The following is a 24,076-nucleotide window of genomic DNA, read 5'->3' on the forward strand; positions in this document are numbered from 1 at the left end:
AGAGCTATTTTTAATATAAAAACTAAATAGTCATAAATTTTTACTTCTAAGATGTGAATTTGACTTTTCACCCCCATAGAACAAAATGGCGACATTTCTCCCGCCTTAATTACAATAGACAGTACAATTTTTTCTAACGGTCATAAAGTTCGGAGTCGAATGAAACCTCTTTTGTATTTTATTACAATGTAATTTTACAGAATGGCATCGATACAAAAGATGTACATAGCTGGGTGTAAAATAACATTTTAAATGAATCTTTTCGGAGGGGCGCCATAATAGGTATTGCGAGCTCTTGCTACGCGTGACGCACCCTCTAAGTTGAAATCAAAATGTTGTTATTACACAGGAGCAAAATGGACAAATTAGAAATATTTTTATTATTTTATTTCACTCACGGCTATTTGTACCTTACAAAATATACCTATATCACAAATTGGTTTACGAACTTGTAAACCACTACTAATTAAGTAGAGAAAAAACAAGCATAATTAAAAAAAAAGAATTTATGACACGTTAAAAAAATATGATGTGCTATTGAAAATACGGGAGTTTGTAAATTAAAATCTAAATGATTCTCCCCTGTACATACCAATATATCTTGAGTTGTACTTACTTTAATACGTCATAAATCATACTTTACTCAGAGTTGAATAACACAATGCAATGTGTTATTTTAAAGGCCTCATTGCTCCTCAATATCGAGGGTACGTGAGCGTTCACAAACGAAGTTACACAGTCAAGTAGATAACGAGTGCCCTCTATTGTGTCCTACGTAATGCACAGAGTATAACTTAGTTACTGGCCGCCGAGCGCATGCTAATGCCCTGAAAAATTAAAAAAGAAACTGTCAGGCGCGCACGGGAAATGAATTTCAATTTTCGAACAGCGGGGCTGCTTGTAATTTCGACGTTTAATTATACGATTTCAGTTTGGTGCAATATTTAATAACCTTTGTACATATACATATACAAATATCATACGAGGTATCAATACGATAATTTATGAATGATATCCCACTCAAACACTAGCGTTCAAAAACAGGGATCTATTTAATATCATTTTCAACTATCGAGTAATCTTTTATAATACGCAATGCGTTTAGTTTCATATTACGCCACAAAAATTGCAATCAGACACCACGAACGTTACCTGGTATTACAAATAATTTGATAAATATCTCCATTACGAATTCAAAAGCTTTTGTGGTATTCAACATAATATTGTGTGACATCTGAATTACTGTCGTTTAAAATATGTGGGTCTTATCTTTCGTCTTTAGGCGGGCTTTTAGATGGGGGACAATACTATGCAGTTGGTAGATTAAAAATAAATAATCAGACCGAATTCAAAACAACATTGGATATTTATAAACGTTGATCATGTTAAAAATAATCATGGTCACAAACAAGGCGGGTGTTTAGTCTTTAGTTTTATTAACCTGTGGGATAGAGAATATAAAGCGAGCTAGGATTGGTTAAACGCAATGACAGATCGTGTCGCACATCTGTTCGACTAGAGGCGGCCTTACCCATTGCGAGGCTCCGGGCGGCAGGTCTTTCCGAGGCTCTATGTCCTGCGTGAAAAGTATGTGACGGGAAAGTAGGTCTGGTTGTTTAGTTTAGGTATGAGAGAAATGATTAAATTATACAAATAAATGAAAATTAATTTTAAAATATTTTACATTGAAAGGTTTACAAAATTAACAATTTATTATTAGATAATGACATTTAAATTGATGTTTGCGGTTTTTCCTAGGGCTAAAATCTTTAATTAAATCACAATAATCGAATGAATGAGCTACATCGTTCCCGATTGATATTAATATAATAATAATAGCAAGGGCAGAAAGCTGATCTTGTGTGATCGAATTCCTCAGATATGTTTTAAAATTTAAGGCCTCGATAAACTCCATTAGCAGACGTAACTGTAACAGGTGTGGTAGCAATAACTTTCAGGACTATTACGATAGTGAGGTAAACTTCTTATTTTTTTTTCTAGAGGTTAATTTTTTTTCTATTATGTAATTTAGCAGCGAAATAATGTCGTCGTTTCCTTCATACACATGGATGAACATATTCAGTTCTTCGTACAATTCGTAGATATTTCGCTGTATTGCTTTAAAAGTTCACTAATTTCCTTGAATTTTTTTTATATTATACATGAAGCCAAATATGCTCTCATGATGTTTAAGGGCCTCAAACCTAGGATGGCAGCTTGCGCATTTCTCTCGCTGTTACAAGAAATGACTGAAAACCATCTCGATAATTATCGAGCCAATTTGTGAATGCGTCTAGGTGTTGTACTGCCACATCTAAGTGCATGGTTTCGCTTTGCCAAATTTGTATGGATGTTGAAAAAGTTTATATCTCAGGTTATTAAAGTTTATATCTCAATTTAATTATGTTTATATCTCAATTAAATAAAATTTATATCTCAATTTAATCAAGTTTATATGTCAATTTAATAAACTTTGTTTCTCACGTTAATAAATTTTATTTCTCAAGCTAATAAAGTATATATCTCAAGTTGATAAAGTTTATATCTCAAGTTGATAAAGTTTATATCTCAAATTAATAAAGTATATTTCTCAAGTTGATAAAAATTATATTGTTGTTTTAGCAATAACGATTTTACATGAGCATTTAAAATAGCCGACCTCTGACTTGAGCCGGCAAACAGAGTGTACAACCTTTGTAGCAAACCAAAAACAGATTTTGCTAGGACACAAAACGATGCTGCATCTCCTAGGATGAGATTCCAGCTATGACTCCCACAAGGTAAAACTTATGCAATTGGATTAACTTCAAGAATACGTTTTTGGACACCACATTTTTAATTATGCATAATGAAAAAAGTGGTGTCAATGCATAAGTTGATCAACACGAGAAACTTCGCGAGTACAATCAAGAATTATCGAGTAATATTTACTATTAATTATTTTTCCAACAATTTGTGTTTTCACGTGGCTTGCTATGTATGAGAGTATATATTGTATGAGCTCATTTTGAATACTTTTTCCGATATAGTGGTCATTGATCGTCTTATCCTTTACCTACTTGTTTTAGGTGAAGTCTCAGCACGGGATATTATCGAAATCGGACTATTTATTAACTTTACTAAATCTATAAAGCTGCCGCTTGGCTCACTCGAATCTGTGAGATGCTAAAAAAATTACAATTGCAAGCAATCGTTCTAAAATATTTCTCCAATGTTACCTTCCTTGTTCGATTTGTGACTGGGCCAAGAAGTCAATAGTGGAACAGCTTTTTAAACCATTCTCTAAATAAATCCATTTCAACATACAATCTTTGTGCTGTCCACTTGATTCGTGAGACTTTAGGTAATCACCCAAGTGTTTCCAATAACACACTCCTTCATTTGATCCAATCTTTGTATTTTCTAGCCCGAATATTCAACACGGAAAGCAGTAGGTAAATGGCATCCTTTGTTTGTGAATCAGTAATCCAGCGCCTGTCAAGCTTTTCACCGTTAACTAATATCTTATTATAATGGTATTCACTGAATCGCCATCCATTATCATTTACGGGAAATAATCAACGACCCGGATTGGATGTTTTAAAACAATCTCAGTTCGGTCTACATCATTAATTGTTATGGGCCACGAACCGGGGTCATTTTGAGGATTCATATTTTCCATTCCAGCAGCCATGGATATAGACTCGGGCCGAGATTCCTGTTCTTGACGGGATAGCGTTAACGGTGGCACCTGTGCAGATCCCCCAGGACATATTGATTCCCCCTAATGGGGGGATACTCCAATGTTGGCATTACAGTCACAGCTATTTCGTGTTTTGTTTCACATTGCTATGTTAAAGTATTCAACATTTTAGCAACCTTATGGTGTAACTCAAAGTCAAACTCAAAAATAACTTTATTCATATACACACTTAGTACACTTATGAACGTCAGAAAAGAAGTTAAGTTAATTGTAAATTTAGTATATGTAAATTTACAATTAACTTAACTTAACCAGTTTGCAAGTCAAGGGCGTAAAGCGGGCAAGAAGAACTGTCAAGAAATTTTCCGCCACTCTTTTAAATCGCTAAGTTCTGAGTCATAAAAATGTTTTTTTTTTTTATAAAACAGGGGGCAAACGGGCAGAAGGCTCACCTGATGTTAAGTGATGGACACTCTCAATGCCAGAGGGCTCGCGAGTGCGTTGCCGGCCTTTTAAGAATTTGTACGCTCTTTTCTTGAAGGACCTTAAGTCGATTTGGTTCGGAAATACTTCAGTGAGCAGCTGGTTCCACATAGCGATGGTACGCGGCAAAAATTGCCTTGAAAAACGCTCAGGCGTGGAACGGCGGACGTCGAGGTGATACGGGTGGAATTTTATATTCTGCCTCGACGTCCGAAACTGTTTGAACTGGAGCAAATCAATCCCAATACTTATCTGATTTTCCTTGATGAATATCGATGATTCGTATTCTTCACACCTCTTATAATGCCGTCGTATACAAAACGTGTAGATGCATTTAGTGATACATAGTCTCTATGGGGGCTGCTATTAACATACAAGTATATAGGGCCAGGGATTGTCATGTAAATGACACGGCGGGGGCGATAGAGTAGGCACGCCCCGCGACGTGACGTGATTTATAATTACGGCCCTTGCTTTTGAAGAGTTTTCGGGTACATTTTTATGTCTGGAGATCTGTAGGTAAATAAATTTGTGTTGACTGTTTTTGTTACCTACTCTGCAATAGTGATGACCATCAAAGCAAGACTGATATAAAAAAATCACAATAATAATAAATTTGCATTTCAAAGCAGTTCTAAGATCGATTTATATTTTAATATAGTGTTATTAATAATTACTTTATACTTTTACCCACCGGAACCTTTAATTTTGGTCAATATAACCGGTGTATTGTTCTAAACAACGTCGTCGTAAACGGTTTAGAATGTATATACAAAATATTATTGGAATTACCGCAACGCATGTACTAAATGGCTGTGAATAAAAGTCTACAATAACTGCGTTGGTTGTTAAATTGTAAACAATCTTCTATATATTCTTAGATAATAAAGCGCCTATGAATTATTGTATACAGGTGATAATGTTAGCAATGTAGTCATAAAAGAACTTGTATAGAATCTCCTTGTCATGCGGTAGGCAATTTTTCACTCGCGAAATTATTTTATTGCGTTACTATTGTAGTAGGCGTTACATTCTTTAATTGTACAGATACTAATGGTTATTCATTGAGGCTCCAATTATTAGCATCTTTATTTAAGACATTATCTGACCTTAAGCCGTAAGAAACTTTTGACAGATGACATTACAATTTGAATATTTTTTGACATGTTTGATGATTATCCGTGTAGGGCCCTAAGAAGTAAGGAGAACCTAAGAGAAATTATACTGACATGTGATATATTTGAACTTGTTTCGTATAAGCATTATTAATTCTTTAAAATTAATTAACAACAATTAGGTAACAACGTAAATATGAACAGATATAAGAACATTATTTGTGAATAAAACAAGTCTTAAGCTAAAATATATAAATTTGAAATATTAATCGTAGCTATAAGATATTAAAATCCATCTATAATCAATAACTTAATATTTCTTCACGTATTTATCCTAATTATAGTCATATTAAATTTAAAGTTGCCTTGTTGCCTCAAGTCTGTCCCTGAGGTCCGTTGCTTGGGTCGCTCTCATGTCGTCGTTAGACACCGTGACTTGCTGTCTGCGATTGTCATTACTTACTCATCTTGAGTGCGCTGTCTCACCGCCTTAATTTGTTTTTAAACCCGAATGATGACATTCAGAAGTAATACGTAGACATCCTTATAAGGAAAGTAATATGATATATTATTACAAAACTCTGAATGTACTGTATATGCAAAATATGTGTTTTAAAAATTCCGATAATATTTTCTAAATAACACGTAAATACTTCACTGAAAAAAAGAATTGACTTTAGTTTACAGTATACTCACTTGTCAATGTCAGTTGGACAGTTATTTACATTATCTATGACACTGTCTGAGGCTAATCGCGGACAGTAGTCCCCAACTGAGCGCTTGAATTTAAAGTTCATACAAACGATAACACTGATAAGGCGACGACGAAACATATGTAATGTATAAATAAATCATAGAACGCGTGAAACAAAAGAAGATCGGTCGTGTTACAGTTTTATAAGTGATGGGTGTTAAAAGTAATTCGATATTGCAAGTGGTGTCGGGATGGCAGGCAGTACAGTTATTCTTTGAGTGCATATATTTGGGTCTGTGGCAGTTAATGCAACTAGCAATAAAAAGGTTATGGAAAGGACATAGAAGAAAAATTTCTAATAGTGCACCGCCGGTAGAACTAACCGTAGACTCCTCGATTGGAATTCATTGTTATATTAAAATTATGGTATGTGGGTAGTTGTAAACATTTACAAATATTAGTAAAACAAAATAGTTTGTTGGCAATTAATTTACGTATTAAATTATTTTGGTGTTTTGTTTTTATTCGTAATTTCAAGGATAATCCCACCTAACATTTAACGAAATTTAAACTCTCATTTAAAAGCCGAATGTGATGTTTTGCGAGCATAGAAAAACAAAGGGTTTAAAATCGCATGCTTAACTACTAGTTGACACTGCAATTCATATTTTTAGGGGGTAAAATATCATTACGTAGAAACAGGTCCAAAAACTGGTCAATTAATCCTAATCCTGGGAGATGCCCCAGACACTGGCAACCTATGGGTCCCAACGTGGTCTTCAGCGGTGCGACGGCTTGCTGAAAACGGATACCACGTCATTACCCTGGACCTTCGTGGGTCTGGGGGCAGTGAGACTGGGAACAGACGCGATTTGACTCCACCAAAGGCTGTTGGGGAATTGGCAGCTTTGTTGAAAGCTCTAGGCGTGTCCGAGACCCACCCAGCCATTGTAATTGGCTTCGGAATTGGTGGTATGCTGACATGGTAAGTATTTAACATTATAATTTATAAAAAAACGAACACCTCTGGCTCTGAGACCTAAATTGTGTGTTCGTCAAAACAACATAAATTATTTTTAATCAGAATAATTAGTAGCTATAATTCTAATACGTGTTGAATAATTTGATTACAGAATAAATGCTTATATATCGTGTCATAACACTGTATCTCCACGTGAAAACTGCGTGAAAGTCTACAATTCCTTCGCTTACAACGCATTAGAAATAAACATTTAATCCGCTGCTTTGTTACAGTATATTTGTCTAAATAACTATTATGTTATTATTTATTATTTTTGCAGGTCTTGCTAATCTTATCTAATTTTTTTCTCTCACAGTGTTTGCTAGAAAAAGTCCGCCCGAAAGCAATTAGGCCGCCAGTTGTCCTCTTCGGCATTTAATTGTGGCAATTGTATTATATTTCTGCAACGAAGTGTTAATAAATAAATATACAGTTAAGATAATTATTATTCATTTCTGTCATTGTTTACACTGCCTTCGTGCAATGCCGATCATGAATAAACACAAATATATAATATAAAAAATATCAACGAACTATTAAATCTTCAGGCCTATTTTACAGTTTAATAACCTTTGAAACTTGGACTTGATGCTTATCGCACCTTGTAATGCAGTGATAACTCCTAATCTCTATTTAGACTCCGACTGAGACAAATTTATCGTTTATCAATTAAATCCTGTTTATTATCACAACATGCGGTGTTGAAATTTAACTGGAAATACACATTACGAAATTAAATGGGTATTAGTGCTTATAAAAAGACTCGTAAAATCAGATAGAAGGTAACTGATTCATACTTAAGGAATTATAAATTTATAAAAATTATTTGTATATACTTCGTAAAGTTGGTAATAAGTAAATGAGTTAAATATTATATACATAAATATAAAAAGTCTTTATTCACTACACTAAGTCCATGTCATTATGTTTCACACTAGTACCTACTCGAGCCCCGACGGAGTGAGGGCCTCCTCAAACTTCTTCCTCTATTTCCTGCGACAATTTTCCAATTCTAGCCCAATATCCCTTTTATTCCATCTTCCCAAGTTTCTGGTGAGCGTCCTCTCTTTCTTCCTCCCAGTGGGACATTCCAAGTAAGGGTCTTCTTGACCCATCTGCCATCACAAATGCGGCCAATGTGACCGGTCCATTTCCACTTGAACGGTTTCGTATCACACCGATTGTAACTTTGATTTTAAATCTCAATCGAGCCCTTTGGCATATATTACTATTTACCATAAAATGCTTTTGCCTATTAGTGATACGCTCCGAAACCAACTAGCAAACAATCTTTCTATATATGTACGTAATTTTTCAATTTATTTATTACCTGTAAAAATACAAATATTTTTTTCTTTGTAATTTTAGTATAGATAAATATTACGGCGACTTCGACAAAAAGATTAAACTGTGAAATAAAATTACCCATAAGTCTTCTAGTATTAATAATACGATATAGATTAACAACCAAATACTATTTTGATCAATAACTACTGTGTGTGCATGTGTTTACTTACACACTCACACATCTCCACAGGTGTATGGTACATAAAGAAATACTTCTAATTAAGTTCATACCATATATTATATATTATAAGTGTTGAATATTCTACCAGGTACTTTGTGCATTGCTATGGGTCAATTGTCAGTAAATTCGTAGTTGCCGACGCGCCACACCCAAACCTCTACTGGCTACATCCCCCAGCAGCATTTTGTAAACGTTCTTTACACTTTATTCAGGTGCGTATAAGCCCCACTTTTTTTTAATATTCATTTGTCAGTTGTCAAAGTTTAGTTTGGACGAGCACTCCTTCCCTCATAGTAAATAAATGTCATATAGTGTACTGAATAAATCATTGGTTTACAGTGGCCACATTTCCCCGAAAGATGGTTGGCGGAGAGTGAAATTCAGAATAATACAAAATGGGCCAGTTCGCGAGCAAGAGATTGGAGCGGTGCGCTTAACTACGTGAGAGGTAATACCAAAAAAATCGTTTTCATTACCAACAGATCTCATATTTACTTATACTTAGATATTGAACTAAAACTGTATACTACAACCACTTGAAATATATGTTAATATACTTTACCTTTGCTGTGTCGCAACGGAGGCTGATGTATTATTGTATCATCATAACTGATTAAACTCAAAATCAAAATATTTCTATTCATATAAGTTACCTTTTAAGTGTACACTTATGATTAATAATTTTATTGATTCTAAATTTACATTCAAGTCGTCGAGTCACGTAGAGCGGGAAACCACCACCACTATTTTTAACCATCAAGTTTTTGAGTTTGAACTGGAGGTACTCAATCCTAAGGATTAGGATTATTTAAATAATATAATGCTATAGATATTTCACGTTGCAATATTTAACAACAATATTCATCAAAAACAAATATAAAGGACACTTAAGGTTTGCTTACTAAATCATTGTAGACTCTTAAGAAGAAATGTCACCATCACTTATATTCTTTTCAAGGTGCTGCTTGGTATCGTATTCATCCTGACCACAAAGTTCAGCCGCGAGGCTTGCTGATCGGTGGTAAGGAGAGCGCAGCGCAATTAGTTGCTAGTGCTCAGCATTGCAATGGTCCCGCGTTTCGATTGGTCACAAAACCAGAGCCAGGGGACAAGGACGTACCACTGCACGTTTTGGACTTTATCGTTGGTAAGATTTTCTTATTATAGTATGTTCTAGAAAGTAAAAACAGTATCTGCGTTGTGTACACGACACAAGGCTTTAAGACGGAATATAATTGATTTATTAAAATAACGACGTATTTGAATCGCATTGGGAATAAGAGTATCGCTATATAATGTTCAATTTTAAGGGTGTTACCACACCTATCAATCGATAGTCGATAGATGCCATTGATCGATGGTAGAATGGATAAGTCGATGTCGATCGAGCTGCTTGCAATGTAATTTGCAGAATGTAAGCGATCTTTTGCTTTAAAAACCGTCGCATCCAGAGTGTGCTGCGTTTGTGTCTCGGTAATAATAGTACGATCAAAATCGTACTGGCCAACAACAACGCGTCCTCTTGTGAACATTTCGAATGAAACTCAGGGAATATAGCCGGGGTCAATCGATCTACGTCGACCGATGCAATCAACCGGCAATCGATCGATTGGTTAGTCGACCGGTATCCGTCCACCAATTAAAGCTACCAAACCAATCGAGCAACGTCGACCGATTGATGTGGTAACACCCTAAAGCGTACCTGGATATAATCACATGATATAAACTGAACATGGACACTGTTACAATAAGCCCTTTTAAAAGCTTTTCTTGTCTAAAGTAGATAGGTATACTTTTTTGCCCAGCAACCATATACAATTAGGTACTCCTACGCCGGAAATCGAATGCCGACTACACAAATCGATAGGAAGTAAAACATAAATTAAATGTTTAATATGCAATCGCAATCGTTTCTGTTCAATTACAAAAAATGTTAAATAAAAAAAATCAATCGTTAAGTTATACGTATCTAGCTAATGAAAATTTTTTTTTTCTAACGTTCCTTAATAAAATTTTAAATATAGGTAAGAAGAAACAAGTAGAAGATATACCTCGGGGGCTGGTCACACGAATGTTAGAAGCTGTGGCGGACCGAGGAAGAGAGTTCACCGCCCGTTTGGCACTTCCAGCCAACGCATAGTTTTTATTCATCAAATTCCCGAGGGTCTCGAATCTCGCGTAATATTATAACAGTTTGAGTTTACTTACGAGATATATAGTGTAGCTTTATGTTAGGAACTAATGTACTTTTTATAATTAACTGCTTTTAACTGTACGAGATTCTGTGTTCAATAATAATTGTTTAGACTGAAAACGCTATCCTAAAAGCCTACTTAAGCTTTATCAAAGATAAAGTTTAAGATAGAAATTATTATTATTAATTACTATTCTATTATCTTCTCGATTCAGGATGATGGATAAGAATTGTTTATTTTTATGTATTCGGATTTAAAATTTTGCTCTAATTATAAGTGTCAACAGATTGACATATTATTAATTGGCAGCTGTCGAAAGTCCAAATGTATAAGTTTATTATTAAATCTTATTTCTATACGAGTATAGGTTTAGTTATTAAATTTAGATCTTAATTATTTTTTTATGAAAATCAAGATTGAATTCTTTTTTTAAAATATAGACTATGTTTTTTAGACTTTGTTCTTTTAAATAACCTGACCTCTCTTTTCGTTAGATTGTGTTTATGCAGCGATAAAAAGAGATATCTTATAAATTGAATTGCGTGAATCGGAACAGCGTATTTATTTCTATGTAATAAGGTACTTTTTACCTTCCAGAAATATTGAAAGTTTTGCTTTTACGATCTTCTGTTTCTTCGGGTGAAATACAGTGCTTTGAGGCAACCTTTGTATATCAAATACAACACGTTTATCATAAACGAAAGTCATACTTAGCATACTATTTCTATGACTCGAATATCACACGATATTGCTGATTAAGCTTTTTACAATTTAAATTTATTTTGGAATAATTACCATACTTTTGGCCTACTTAAGTATTGAATGACCTTACGGGATTTTGACAAAGTTAAATGAAAGTGTACGAAATAATAATAATGTTCATAATTATTATTAATCGCAGTTCAATAAACCGACATAGGGTCATAACGATAATAATTATTTTTGCATTTCACACAACGCGATTGCATGATTTTTCAATGCATGTTTAATATTGATAACCTTTAGCTTTGGGACTTATAAAAGTCTTTTTCTGTCTTTGTAGAAGCCATAAATTAGTTCTATTTAAAATTCAAGCAAGTATTCAAATACCCCTTTTACACAGTCACTGTATTATTAAGATGTACTAGTAAAATTACTGATTTGGATCTTTTTATACAACATCATTTACAGACAAATACCTCCCTAATACAGCCCTACCATCGCCTCTCACCCCTCCCCCACACCACAGTCATGATAAGTCACGACCATCTAGATCCCTTATGACGATGTACCCTCTTTAGAACAAATTTCGTTAAAACCTTACATAGTTACGATTTACAAGCAGTACAAAGCAATTAAGTCTAGGATTTTTATACAAATTTTCCAAGCAATCGAACAAGGTCGATGATGATGATCCACGTATACCAGTTCTCAGTTTATATGTGCAATAGTATTTAAAATTATAAAATAAAACCAAATTTAAGTGCAAATGCTTTTTATTATGCAATATGCCCACAAAAAGCTAACTGTTTATAAATTTTCTATCCATATATTAAATATTCACAAAACGTTAATATTTATAGAGAAACAGACTACTACACATGCGTTTAAGCGTGTCACATTCCACTTTAAACGTTATTCCAAATATTTATTTTCTTTTGTATTGAAATTAATGATGGCCCCTGGCCAGCACAACAGCTATACAATAGGTACGTAGACTTGTAATACAAGCCTGGCTAAACGCGTTCATTTATAGAGTGCAACACAGCGATAAAAATTACCGAATAAACGAATACTATCACATATATCGATGTTTTAAAGATTACCTTAACAACCAATCCAATTGCAGTTAAATGCGTCATCGCTGTTTGAAAAGCCTTCATAGGTTTTCTACAAACGTTTCGAATTATACTATAAAAGCGATCGTATTCGTCTACTCGCACTTCAATAGCCCACAAGTTTAGTTATTCATTCACTACGATGTAAGGTGTGGCAACACAGGGTTGTATATACATAGTTTACTTTACGAACGCTAAACGTGTTTTAGTTCCTAATACGGCCACAGAGCGCCGACTTTTCCATACACAATGTTAATACGACCGCATTTTAAACTGAGCAGTCGGGCAAGAAATGTCATTGACACTACGAATGTACCCGCAACCCGTTATCAATCTACCTGCGCACATATCATTGACTTATTTTATGACAATGGGCAATATCTATCGGTAGCTAAAATTCTAGAAAAATACCAAGAACCAATTTTAAGTGCGGATATTGTTCAATGAGAAAAAATTTAACGAAGATCGGCTATGTTTAAAAAATGATGAACGAAAGTACGTAATGGAAAGAGCGGTTAGTCTGTGCCAGTCTATTAATACTTAACATAATTTAGCACATCGATCCTGTTATCGATATGCACCTCTACAATTCATACGCACATCACTACACCTCTCCATAAGACCTGTGTGCGAGCGAGACAGGCATAGAAATATAATTTACGACCCGAAGCCTCAGTTCATAATGCGTCGACTACGTGTTTATGCTTGTGTTAAAATAATAAACACACAATGTATAAAATGTATTATAACTATACACATCTACGATTCTTACCATACCGTTGTGTCAAACACATGTCCAATCAGAGAAAATGCTTGACACCTCTTGAAATTTATCTTGGTATACGAACCTAGATTTTATTTTACAAGAACTAATATTTTCCAAATAAATAAATTGAGATCAGTCAATACATATTTTTAGGTTGTTAAGTCTCTATATAGATTAAAAATTATTTTAACTGATTGTCCATAATCATAGATTGATTATGTCATTGTACAGTACATTTGTGAAGGGTTGGAAGACTAAAATAAATTTTCATGAAAATAGACTAGAATTAAGGCGAACACTTATATCGATACAATTCAGTCCAGTAAATTTGGCACATTAAATACAATTGAAATTATTAAAAGTAGCTGTCTACTTACAAGAAAACAATTTTTTATTCGTGTATAACCGTCAAATAGTTCATGTATATCCTGTCTCGTAAGTTATTATGAGTGATAAGGACAAAACATAACGTAACTTATGGTGTAAGAGTGAGACCATACTAGTAAAAATATACGATTTTATGTAATTTTTATGATATCGTTTAACTGCAAATAAATCACACTTTCATAAAGATTTACATAAATTACATCTTAAAGCTATATTTTACAAACAAAATGGCACAGATCTATACAAAATTACAACTACAAAAGTTTATAGAACATTCCAAAAACATTACTGGCAGTGAGTTTCAATCCGTTGAAAGAATCCATTCGAATTCATTATATATGAAAGGAATATTAAAAACTTACAATCTTAATGGTACTTAAAAATTGTGCTTCGAGACAATCCCGAATGCATCAAGGAAAAATTACACAGTAGTCTCCCCTTTCTGACACTCGACATCTGACACCGCTTCGCTAACGCAACTGTCACTGTCAGGTTTAAGTGTCACGTCACTGTTAACTGTCACATCGAGTTGCTCCCTCCTCGCCAACCTCTCTTTGTCCCTACTAGTAATCTGTGTGTAAAGTTCATCTAAATCACTAGAAAATGACACCGGGCTCTCCCGATTGACTTCTGGACAACTAAGCGCGGGAGTTGGAACGTATTTGCCCAACTTTGGATTGTTCTTTATCGTTCTACGCCAGCCCGGGTCATAGTTCACGTACTGATTTTCCATCGTAGACACGTCTTCGTTACTAAAGCTGATCTCGTTGGGGCACATAGAAGATGGCGACGGTGCGTATAGACCATGACTGCGTATACTCACTTCCGACACTTGATAGTTCGGACAGTATATATCACTCTCATTTTCAAACCCTTGCTCACTGGCATTAGTGCTGCACGTCTCAAAGTCATACGTGTTTTTCGCCATAAAATATTCTTCTTTGCCGCCATCGTCGAGTTTCTCTTTGGACCCGTTGAGATCGTTGTCTGGATTTTGAAGTAAATTGTCCATTTCTCCAATCGCGTCTAAAGTCTGCGGCGTACTGGAGTGATTTATTTCATCACTATTCATAGTACACTCTTCAGATATATCTTGTAATGATTTGTCCAGGCCTTCTTTATTATCTTGGTTCTTTGCCGGCTGCAAATAATCAATATATTGACCGAAGCTTTCTGTGTCGGTTATTTCATTTGTAGAACATAAGGCACTGTGAGTTTCTTGGAGAGAGGTCATTTCTGAGTGTGTGTTGATGGTTTGGTCGGAGCAAGTGTGGGGCATAGCCATTTCCGATGCGGAACTATATTCCAAGCTACATTGCTGCGATATTGTACGCATCTCGGGTTGTTCGCTGGCGTGACTTTGGAGACATTCCTCTGACACACTATTTCTTTGTCCATTTAATGGTTTTTGAACATTAGACTTAACAACTTGATGCTGAGGCACTTGAGTTTCTGGCACATTCGTGTAAATATTCATTATCTGATCTCTTCCAGACTTTGGATCGTCCTTTCTATTCCAAGGCTTGTTTACTGTTGAATAATTTTTCAAATCTTTTGCTTCCTGCTCCAACAAGTTAGGATTCATTGTATTTCGTATGTCTTTGGTTCCATTAGGTTTGTCTACATGAAGATTTGTGTTATTAACTTTGGTTCCAGATTTCATCATATTAGTGAGGCCGCTGTACGCGTCCTTCGATGGTAATGGTAACGAAATGTGCGAATCTTCGTCATAATTTCTTTTTATGGGCAATTCTAAGCAATTCCTCTTCATGTGTTGTCTTTGCTTTTTGAAGAACTTCTTTGCAACATTTATCTGATTCGGGTTATAAAACATCTCAGGGATGAAGTTGGTACTATCAGGATACGTCATCATTGAATTGTTAGATCTGTACTGCTGTCTATGTAAGACAACAAGATTTATATTCGGTGATTTTCCGTTAATATTTTTAGAAGCGTCTTTTTGTAAAGTTTGTCCATTCAGTTCCGCGCCAGCCTTGAAAGTGCCACTGTTGTTTGTTTTGGAGTTAGTTCTGTTAGAGCTTCTGCTGCCCGATCTGGATCTATTATCGCCTGATATTTGCGTAACCTGAGCATTATTGGGATTGGCAGATATATTTCTCTGATTTGCATCAAAGACGCTTCTATTCCTGCAGCACTGTTTACTCGACTGCAGGTAGCAATGCATAAGCGACCACTGCGCTCTGACGTCACTGCGTGCTATGCCGTAGAAGAAAAGTATAAACGTTCCTAATATGGTCGCGCAAACAGCGTAAACGATACTGCAAATGTCCTCTTGATAGGGTAAATATGCTGGCAAAGGCCTATAGACAGCAACTCCGCCACACGTCCATACGGCAATGTATAGGCACAGCACAATAACTTGAGCTCGTAACTGTATTATGGGTGTATGTTCCACATCTTCGGTCTCGGAATCGACGCCCGATTTGATACTTCGCCTGTCCGGCTCGTTCGCCTGATTCGGATCCCACATTTCCAAATCGACATTCTCCGTGGCCTGAGTGCCTTCCGACAACTGGACATTCGTGTTCCTTATAGTGCATCGTATGAGGAGAAAAAGAATGGACAAAATCATGAGTAAAATCACCCCCGGTATGAATAGAGCGCTCAACGCCGGAGCGGTGCTCAAGAAGCATTGAGAATATCCAGCATAATCTTTCAAATTGACTGCCCCAGAAATTCCACATACGATCAGCGCTATGCCCCACCCGACTAGATACAGGCCCAAAATCGGCTTTTGCACTGGTATATCCGGCGGTATTTCGTCTTCCGGAGTCCTGACCGGGCCGTGGGTTTTCGTGACCCATTTGTACATGTTACTAGCGGACACACACATCCAAAGAAGGCAGCATAGTGATAGATAATGGATCAAAAGGCCCAGAATCTGGCAAAGCTTGACGTCCTCCGTCTGGTAGATGCCCAAAGTGTACAGGAAACATAGCAACCCGATCGCAATCCAGGTGTTTATTAGCGCGTGTTTAGACTTTTTGGGCATCTGTATGCTGGCGTAGCACATTATATACGTGAGAATGGCACAGCTGACGCAGCCGATGAGAATAAGGCTCCCGACGTATACAGCTGGATGAGAGACTTTGAAGCGAGCGCCGTCAGTCCTAGCCCCGTATATGCCCGTTTCGACATTTTGTAACAAACCAACGTACGCTAAGCGATTACAACTTATGATTATCATTTCTGATACAACGTGAGATATCCGACAGTCTGAAATATAAAATCATCAATTTCAATTTAAAAAAATACTAGATATTTAAAAAACAATACTTTCAAGTGTCATATTGTTTCATTTATACTTTGAAAATAATGCAAATAAAGAAAAACTGTTGTCAGATAATTCAAAATCAAAAATATCTCGCCTTAAAAAGCAATTAACTGTCACGGAATTGTGTGGCCCTTGCAATTTGGGAGTAAGTTACTTACCGGTAGTATTATCAGTCCATCGCCTTGTGGCGTGTTCCCATACAGCAGCACGAGCTTCAACGCCGCCACCACATGATAGACGTACAGTTATTATTATGGGCTCTAGAAGCTCACCCCGGAGAGATACCTTATCTGAAATCATATATAAATATTGATTTTTATTGTACAGAAAATGTAAAGAATTATTGTTCCACTTGAAATATCATCAAATTAAAATCTTTCTTAGTAAGTTTATAATTCAATAAGTATAAAGTAAGAGCAGTCCTGGCCTAGTGGCTTGGCGGGCAACCCTCATCCCTGAAACATTCCTCACATTCGCTCGAACGGTGAAGTAAAATTCTCTCGACGGTGTGTCAGGAGGCTGATCACCTACTTGCCTATTACGATTGACAAATGATCCTGACACAGATTCAGAAATCTGAGGCCCAGACCTAAAAAGTTTGTAGAGCCACTGGTTATTTTATAAAGTTAGTCGAAGAATAGCGAGCAATGCTAATCCTTGCAGAGTTATCAGAAAAAATAATTTGTGAGCCTCCTGGCCGTGATCCCTGTTCTATAAAAAAGAAACAAACACATAACACAAACTTATTTGTCATTGGTTAGCATAGCTTTTACACATTGTAAGATAACATTTTTTTAACCGGATTATAGCTATTTGTATTATTATAATTTTACATAATTTTGAATTTCATTTTTTCCGACGTTTCGCGTGCTTTTCAGCGTGCGTGGTCACGGTGACTGAAGACAAAAGGTGTTGAATGTCAAAAGTATCACAGCTGTAGAGAAAGTTGTGTTATCTGTATTTATTTCCCCGGAGTTGGTATCGACTAAAAAATTACGGTTTTTGCAGAAATGTCTGACGGTGTCCTCTATTTTCGCGGATTGTTTGTCTTGGGGTTTTAATTTGGATATTATTGGATCCCAGGTGTTTGATAATTTTGGGCCGTCTTCTTTATTGACACTTATTTATTTAAACCCTCTATTATCGTTTGTCAAAACTCACCCAATTGAAATCCAACCACCGGAGATGTTATTTCCATATTCATGTCTTCACGTTTAGTACTTCGTCCATAATAGTCCTTTGACCTGTGACCCCTGATGTTACCTTCATCCATACTTGGAAGTAGCGGGAATAAGGAGGCATCCTCGTAGAAAGATACAACTAGTTCTTGGGGTTGAGTTTGCAAAAGTACACCCGCGTCTGTCGTGCTGTACAGCAGTGATTGGGGGATCTGAAAGGCCGGTAAAACCACTGCTCACTCAATGATACTTAGGTGATTAACACAACAATGAGTCAAGAAAGCTGTTTTAATATAGCCAGTAATTTATATTTCACTCAATAGAGTCGTATGAGGTCAAAATATTTAGTCTGAATTTTACAATTAATTTAAGGAAATAGACGATTGAGGAAGACAGCTAAGAAAAAAATGGTTTCATGAATTATTTATAGAGTACTAATGTAAAAAGATATAGTAACTCGTACAAAAGAAAAAATATATTTTTCTTTTAATTTTATCATGAATTATTTATAGAGTACTAATGTAAAAAGAAAAAAAAATCTTTTAATTTTTCATAAATTATTTATAGAGTACTAATGTAAAAAGATATAGTAACTCGTACAAAAGAAAAAATATATTTTTCTTTTAATTTTATCATGAATTATTTATAGAGTACTAATGTAAAAAGAAAAAAAAATCTTTTAATTTTTCATAAATTATTTATAGAGTACTAATGTAAAAAGAAAAAAAATCTTTTAATTTTTCATAAATTATTTATAGAGTACTAATGTAAAAAGAAAAATTTTTTTTTAATTTTATCATGAATTATTTATAGAGTACTAATGTAAAAAGAAAAAAAATCTTTTAATTTTTCATAAATTATTTATAGAGTACTAATGTAAAAAGAACAAAAAATCTTTTAATTTTTCATAAATTATTTATAGAGTACTAATGTAAAAAGAAAAAAAGATCTTTTAATTTTTCATAAATTATTTATAGAGTACTAATGTAAAAAGAAAAAAGAAATTGTAACTTGTACAAAAGATTTTTTTTAAATTGTTGAATTCATGAAACGAATAAATAGGAAGAAGGGTGAAGCGAGAGCCTCAGCCATACTGCCTCCTCCCTCTAAATAATAGCTGTATATAACTTGTACAAGGAACTTGTATGAAACGGTAATGATAACAATAAAAACTTTTTGTATACTAGATTACATATATATACATATATATATATATATTGTATTGTGTATATATATATATTGTATATAGACACTCAATAAGAATAAAATATATAATCTTAACACTGAGGAATCAGCAGAACAATATAATTGTCCAATAGAATGTAAATAATGACAGTTTTAGTCTCATACCTGCACACTAGCGTGTATAAGTGCATCTGTGACCGTGAGTAATGGCGCCACAGTCCTGTTAGTTGTGGAGCAGTGAAGCCTCCTGTCCGTCATCCCGCTGTACCACACACACGTCACCCCACTAAAACCTTCACGAGCGGGAAAACGCTCCACCGCCAGCTTTTTCTGTATTAGACAATTATAATTACATCGTACCACATTTGACGAAGATAAATAATAATAATAATTTGTGCTTCATTTGCGTGCGTATTAAGAGTGGTTTAGTTCTAATGAATGACAGAGAACACACAACAAAAATAATTTAAGATGAAGAAGAAGAATGTTAATTTAATTTAATCAAATAAAATTGAGGGATAGCATTAAATTACTATATGATTTTTGCCAGGACTAAACAATAACGGACGAAATATGTGTCTAAGGAAACTTATGGTCTGTTTCACAATGTACGGATAAGTACCAAATAAGCTATTTATTACTTATTTACCAATATAAACACTACATTACGGCTAGATAGCCGTATTCGTCACATAAAGTCCATCATTTATTATGAGTTAATGTTCTTATTCGATACTTTTATTTTGCAATAATTTATGTGTTACATAGCTATTTACTATATCTATACATTGTGAAGGGTCTGTCCCTTAGACCACCTGTCGGATATGCCGTCGATTTAAAATTTTACCTATTAATATAATTCTATGAAAAAAGAGGACACACACCAGAAACCTGGAATAAAAAGGATAGCGGGGCAGGATTGGAAAATTGTGGTGAGGAAGAGAGATAAGTGGAAGAATTTTGGGGAGGCCTACCCTCCATAGGAGGTCGAGTACTAGTGTAAAACATAATAACATGGACTTAATGTAATCTAATGTAGTACTCGAGTAATGGCTATTATTATTATTTTACTTTTTGGAGTTTACTCCTTAAGAAACGATTTGAGTTATAAGGCCCGGTACGGAAATATTATGAGGAGTAAAATCAAGTGTAACAGGAAAAGTTGAGGCGTTACGTAGAAAGAGACAAACATATATATCTGTAGGATTGAACGTGTAAAAGAATGATTCCATCTCATTCTCTCTCTAAAATTGGATTTGTATAAATTGAACACAATTATTATTGTTATTATTATTATTTTTATTGTTTTGTAACATACTTTATGTAATACGCTTTATTGAAGTAATATAAATAATCCGAATAATTACAGATATATGTTTGTTTCTCTTATCATTTTAACAGATGCGTTCATTTATCCTTTTTTTTTCTATTCGATGTATATCATAATTATCGTTCGTAAGGAGTAAACTCCAATTGTGCGTCGTAGCTGACACACACACACATTTTTTTAATTTTTATAATTCGATGTTACTCCTTGCTACAGGCAATACAACAGTTTTTAATCTTGAGTAACTCCGATGAAACCATGTTTTAAAAGGGACCTATGCGGTAGTCTAAAAAATATTAATAGACAGAAAATAAGTTTTCTTATGCAAGACTATTTATTGAGCTAAGAATCATGAATCAGCCATACTTCAAATGTAACAAAAACCTTATCCAATTAATTAAGATTTTAATTTTTTTTTATTAAAAAGATTTAAAAAAAAAATACCTTGTGCCCTTGAACATTGTCTGTATGTGTGGATATTTCTTCAGCAGCTCTCACCATGTCAGTGCAGGCACCATGTGTTACTTCCGCTTGGGACATCACTGGAGTTGATATATTCATAGCCGCTTCTATCACTTCCAGTAATGCTGAACCTGGAAAAAATAATATTACTAAAACAAAACTAAAACATCATTTATTTCGATTAGACTAAACATATCTGGCATATCTTGTCAAAATTTAAAACTAAACTTTCGTCTAATGTATCTTTTAAATTAATACTAATAATTAATAATAATAAATATTAATAATTTATTTACACTGTTAACTGTGTGTCATCTGTGTGTTTGAAGATATTCCCTAGTGGGCTTATATTAATCTTATATTAAGCTCTTGTGTTAATCTTTAGGTATTATTACTAACACAAGAAGTGGGAATACCAATAACAGCCTGCAGCAAAATAAATGCAACCTTGGAACAGTTTTAGAGTCCAAAATAAATGATTAGAATATGATGTAAACTCATTCTTTTGATCCCATAAAATGTTACCATAAAGTCAAACATCAAAGAAGGTCAAATTAAATGATTTTGACAAACTAAATTAATGTATGTCATAAGGTTCTAAGACTAGACCAAAATAAAATATTAATTTTTTTTAAAATATTAAAATAGGAAATACATATACATCATAAGAATAAATGTTTGCTATATATTTTACATACATATATGGTAAGTATAATTTGATAGTGAAATATAAGATTATTTTGACATTGACATACTGACATACATGACATCACTTACCTAAATCCTTCTCTTCTCCTATATACTGCATATAATTTCTAACAGCAGCGGCAATAAACATAACATCATCTGCATCTGAAATTTCTGCTAAAGGATATGTCTTCTCTTCAATCAACATGGCCAGTCTTTCAGTAGCATTTATTGCAGAAAATTGTACCAAACTAACATTTAATAAGGCAAATTGCTGCAACAACTTGGTTATATTACTTATGTATGAACATTCTGTGGTATTAGCTTGACCCCACGTCACATTTGCATAGCAATGTCTATATGCTAATCCATCACCACTCTGGCACGGTACAGATGCTGTATGGTTCAATAAAAGTTGGGGCCAAGAATATAGCCCTTTGTTCCCTGTTGTACTATCTGTAGGACAGTATTGTGTATAGTTTGATAACACAATGAGCTGAATTGTATAGTTATGCTTAATATGATTCTGGTCACAGTATGAACAAGTCCAATTCCCAGCATGGTGGTTTGAAACGCATGGAAAGAAAACTGTTGTTTCCGCTAATCCTTCTTCTTGCATATCTGTACTCGTTATGTTGACGTCGGCACAGCATTCTTGCATAGAATGCACCCAGTTTAATTCATATTTTGCAATAACAGATGCAAATGGTGCATTACATGTCAAACTTAGTGTATCACCTTCGAACACCACTTGATCATGTGATGGTCTTACAATTAGATTGTTTGCTGGTAAGACACTACCGCACGCAGAAAGATCGAGAAAGATTTTCAGTTTTTTTACTGGTTTGTCAGCCATATTTTCTGGAAATGCACATTTGGGGCCACCCACTGGCCTGACACTTGTATTCCTTAACCAGTCACCAAACCATAAAAGGTTGCAATCACAGATCAATGGATTTTCTGTTATGTCACTGGAATAAAATTATTTAGTATTATTATATATAATGACTACTTTTTAGTTTAGACTAGTCTACTTTTGTGTTTGTTAACACAACATATAATTGGTAAAAAATGATAATTCATTTCATTACTTTTCTTCAAAAATACATAAAGAGAAAAATAAATTGATATATGATATTACAAATATAAACCAAGTCAATTTCAATGTTAGAGAAATACTTACATTTGTTTCAAACCAACAAGATAGTCAAATGTGCCTGTGTTAAGCACAGAGATATAATTATGTGATAAATTCAATCTTTCCAAATTAATAAGACCCTTAAACATTTCTTTATAGACATTGCTTATTTGATTGTGTGATAAGTCCAGTCTTTGTATTGATGTCATGTTGTAGAATGCATCAGATTCTATCAAATTAACTTGATTTTTACTTAAGTCTCTGAAAAAAAAATGGTTTCATCATGATTTTATAACTGAGACTACCTTTACTATAAGATGTTTTATTTACAAATTAAATAAATTCCAAATTAGTACTTACAATTTTTGTAACTTTGGTAAATTAAGTTCTCGGGAGAGTGTTGTTATTGCATTGCCTGATAAGTTTCTGAAACATTTCCACAATTCAAAATTAACAAGTTTTAATGAAATATGATTTTCAATTTTTATTCAAAATGTGTAATGCTTGGCATATTGAAATCAATAAATAAGCATATTGTTGACTATTTAATACACATTGTTAACTTACAGGCTGACAACAACTGCCAATAGTTTACTAAGATCTATTTCTTTCAGTTCAGTTATTTGAGTGGGACTCCCTCCACATCTTAGCTTTAAGGGCTCTTCAGGTTGAGGTTCACCATCACCCAATTTGGTACCTTTGCATGAACATAATGATGGACAGAATCCTATCGACTTTCCTACTACTACAAACCACACAATAAATGATAACCAAATCATTTTGCTCTTAAACATAAAACCAGAGAATGGCAGAAAGCCAAATTCGTTTAATTATCACATCTTCAGCCCTCATAAATTCTTGAACACTTTACTGGCACATTTAGACAAAGGTAAATACAAAATGTTAAATAACAATAACAATGTAATTGTGAAAATAAATTATTATTGTATGCTGCTTGTCAGAAGAATTAAGTGATTTTAGAAATTACAATGTTCAATGTAAGTACTGAAAAATAAACAACAATACAAGCACACACAAGTTTTGGTCGACATTAATTGTTAAAACTTGTCAAAGTCAAGAATTCAATAACGACAGTTCATTCGTGATTCGCTATAG

The 24,076-nt window shown here is 34.3% G+C and overlaps 2 protein-coding genes across 2 annotated transcripts; one reads left to right on the plus strand and one right to left on the minus strand.

Moving 5' to 3' along the window:
- The first annotated feature begins 6,039 nt into the window (after positions 1–6,039).
- On the plus strand, positions 6,040–11,093 carry LOC123720594 (epoxide hydrolase 4-like). Its single transcript, XM_045677272.1, has 6 exons — positions 6,040–6,400; positions 6,649–6,959; positions 8,612–8,735; positions 8,863–8,971; positions 9,482–9,670; positions 10,548–11,093. Exons 1-6 carry the CDS (start codon positions 6,185–6,187, stop codon positions 10,661–10,663), a joined length of 1,065 nt encoding a protein of 354 aa, XP_045533228.1. The 5' UTR covers positions 6,040–6,184; the 3' UTR covers positions 10,664–11,093.
- Positions 11,094–12,218: 1,125 nt separating this feature from the next.
- On the minus strand, positions 12,219–23,998 carry LOC123719965 (adhesion G protein-coupled receptor A3). Its single transcript, XM_045676326.1, has 9 exons — positions 23,528–23,998; positions 23,321–23,386; positions 23,006–23,221; positions 21,913–22,793; positions 21,118–21,266; positions 19,512–19,676; positions 18,145–18,373; positions 17,142–17,273; positions 12,219–16,925 (listed from the first exon to the last, which is right to left on the minus strand). The coding sequence occupies exons 1-9, from the start codon at positions 23,752–23,754 to the stop codon at positions 14,110–14,112; spliced, it is 4,881 nt and encodes a 1,626-aa protein (XP_045532282.1). The 5' UTR covers positions 23,755–23,998; the 3' UTR covers positions 12,219–14,109.
- Between the last annotated feature and the right edge of the window lie 78 nt (positions 23,999–24,076).

This window comes from Pieris brassicae, chromosome 2, assembly GCF_905147105.1.
Source record: "Pieris brassicae chromosome 2, ilPieBrab1.1, whole genome shotgun sequence".
In the NCBI taxonomy this organism is placed as follows: Eukaryota; Metazoa; Arthropoda; class Insecta; order Lepidoptera; family Pieridae; genus Pieris; species Pieris brassicae.

Bases quoted from the DNA above. Each gene is read 5' to 3' on its own strand.
- LOC123720594 (XM_045677272.1), top strand. From the start codon at position 6,185: ATGGGTGTTAAAAGTAATTCGATATTGCAAGTGGTGTCGGGATGGCAG. The intron at 6,960-8,611 runs GTAAGTATTTAA...ATATTCTACCAG, and splicing joins ATTGGTGGTATGCTGACATG to GTACTTTGTGCATTGCTATG. The intron at 8,736-8,862 runs GTGCGTATAAGC...ATTGGTTTACAG, and splicing joins GTTCTTTACACTTTATTCAG to TGGCCACATTTCCCCGAAAG.
- LOC123719965 (XM_045676326.1), bottom strand. From the start codon at position 23,754: ATGTTTAAGAGCAAAATGATTTGGTTATCATTTATTGTGTGGTTTGTA. The intron at 21,267-21,912 runs GTAAGTGATGTC...TATTTTTTCCAG, and splicing joins AGGAGAAGAGAAGGATTTAG to GTTCAGCATTACTGGAAGTG. The intron at 18,374-19,511 runs GTATGAGACTAA...CCGGCCTTTCAG, and splicing joins TTATACACGCTAGTGTGCAG to ATCCCCCAATCACTGCTGTA.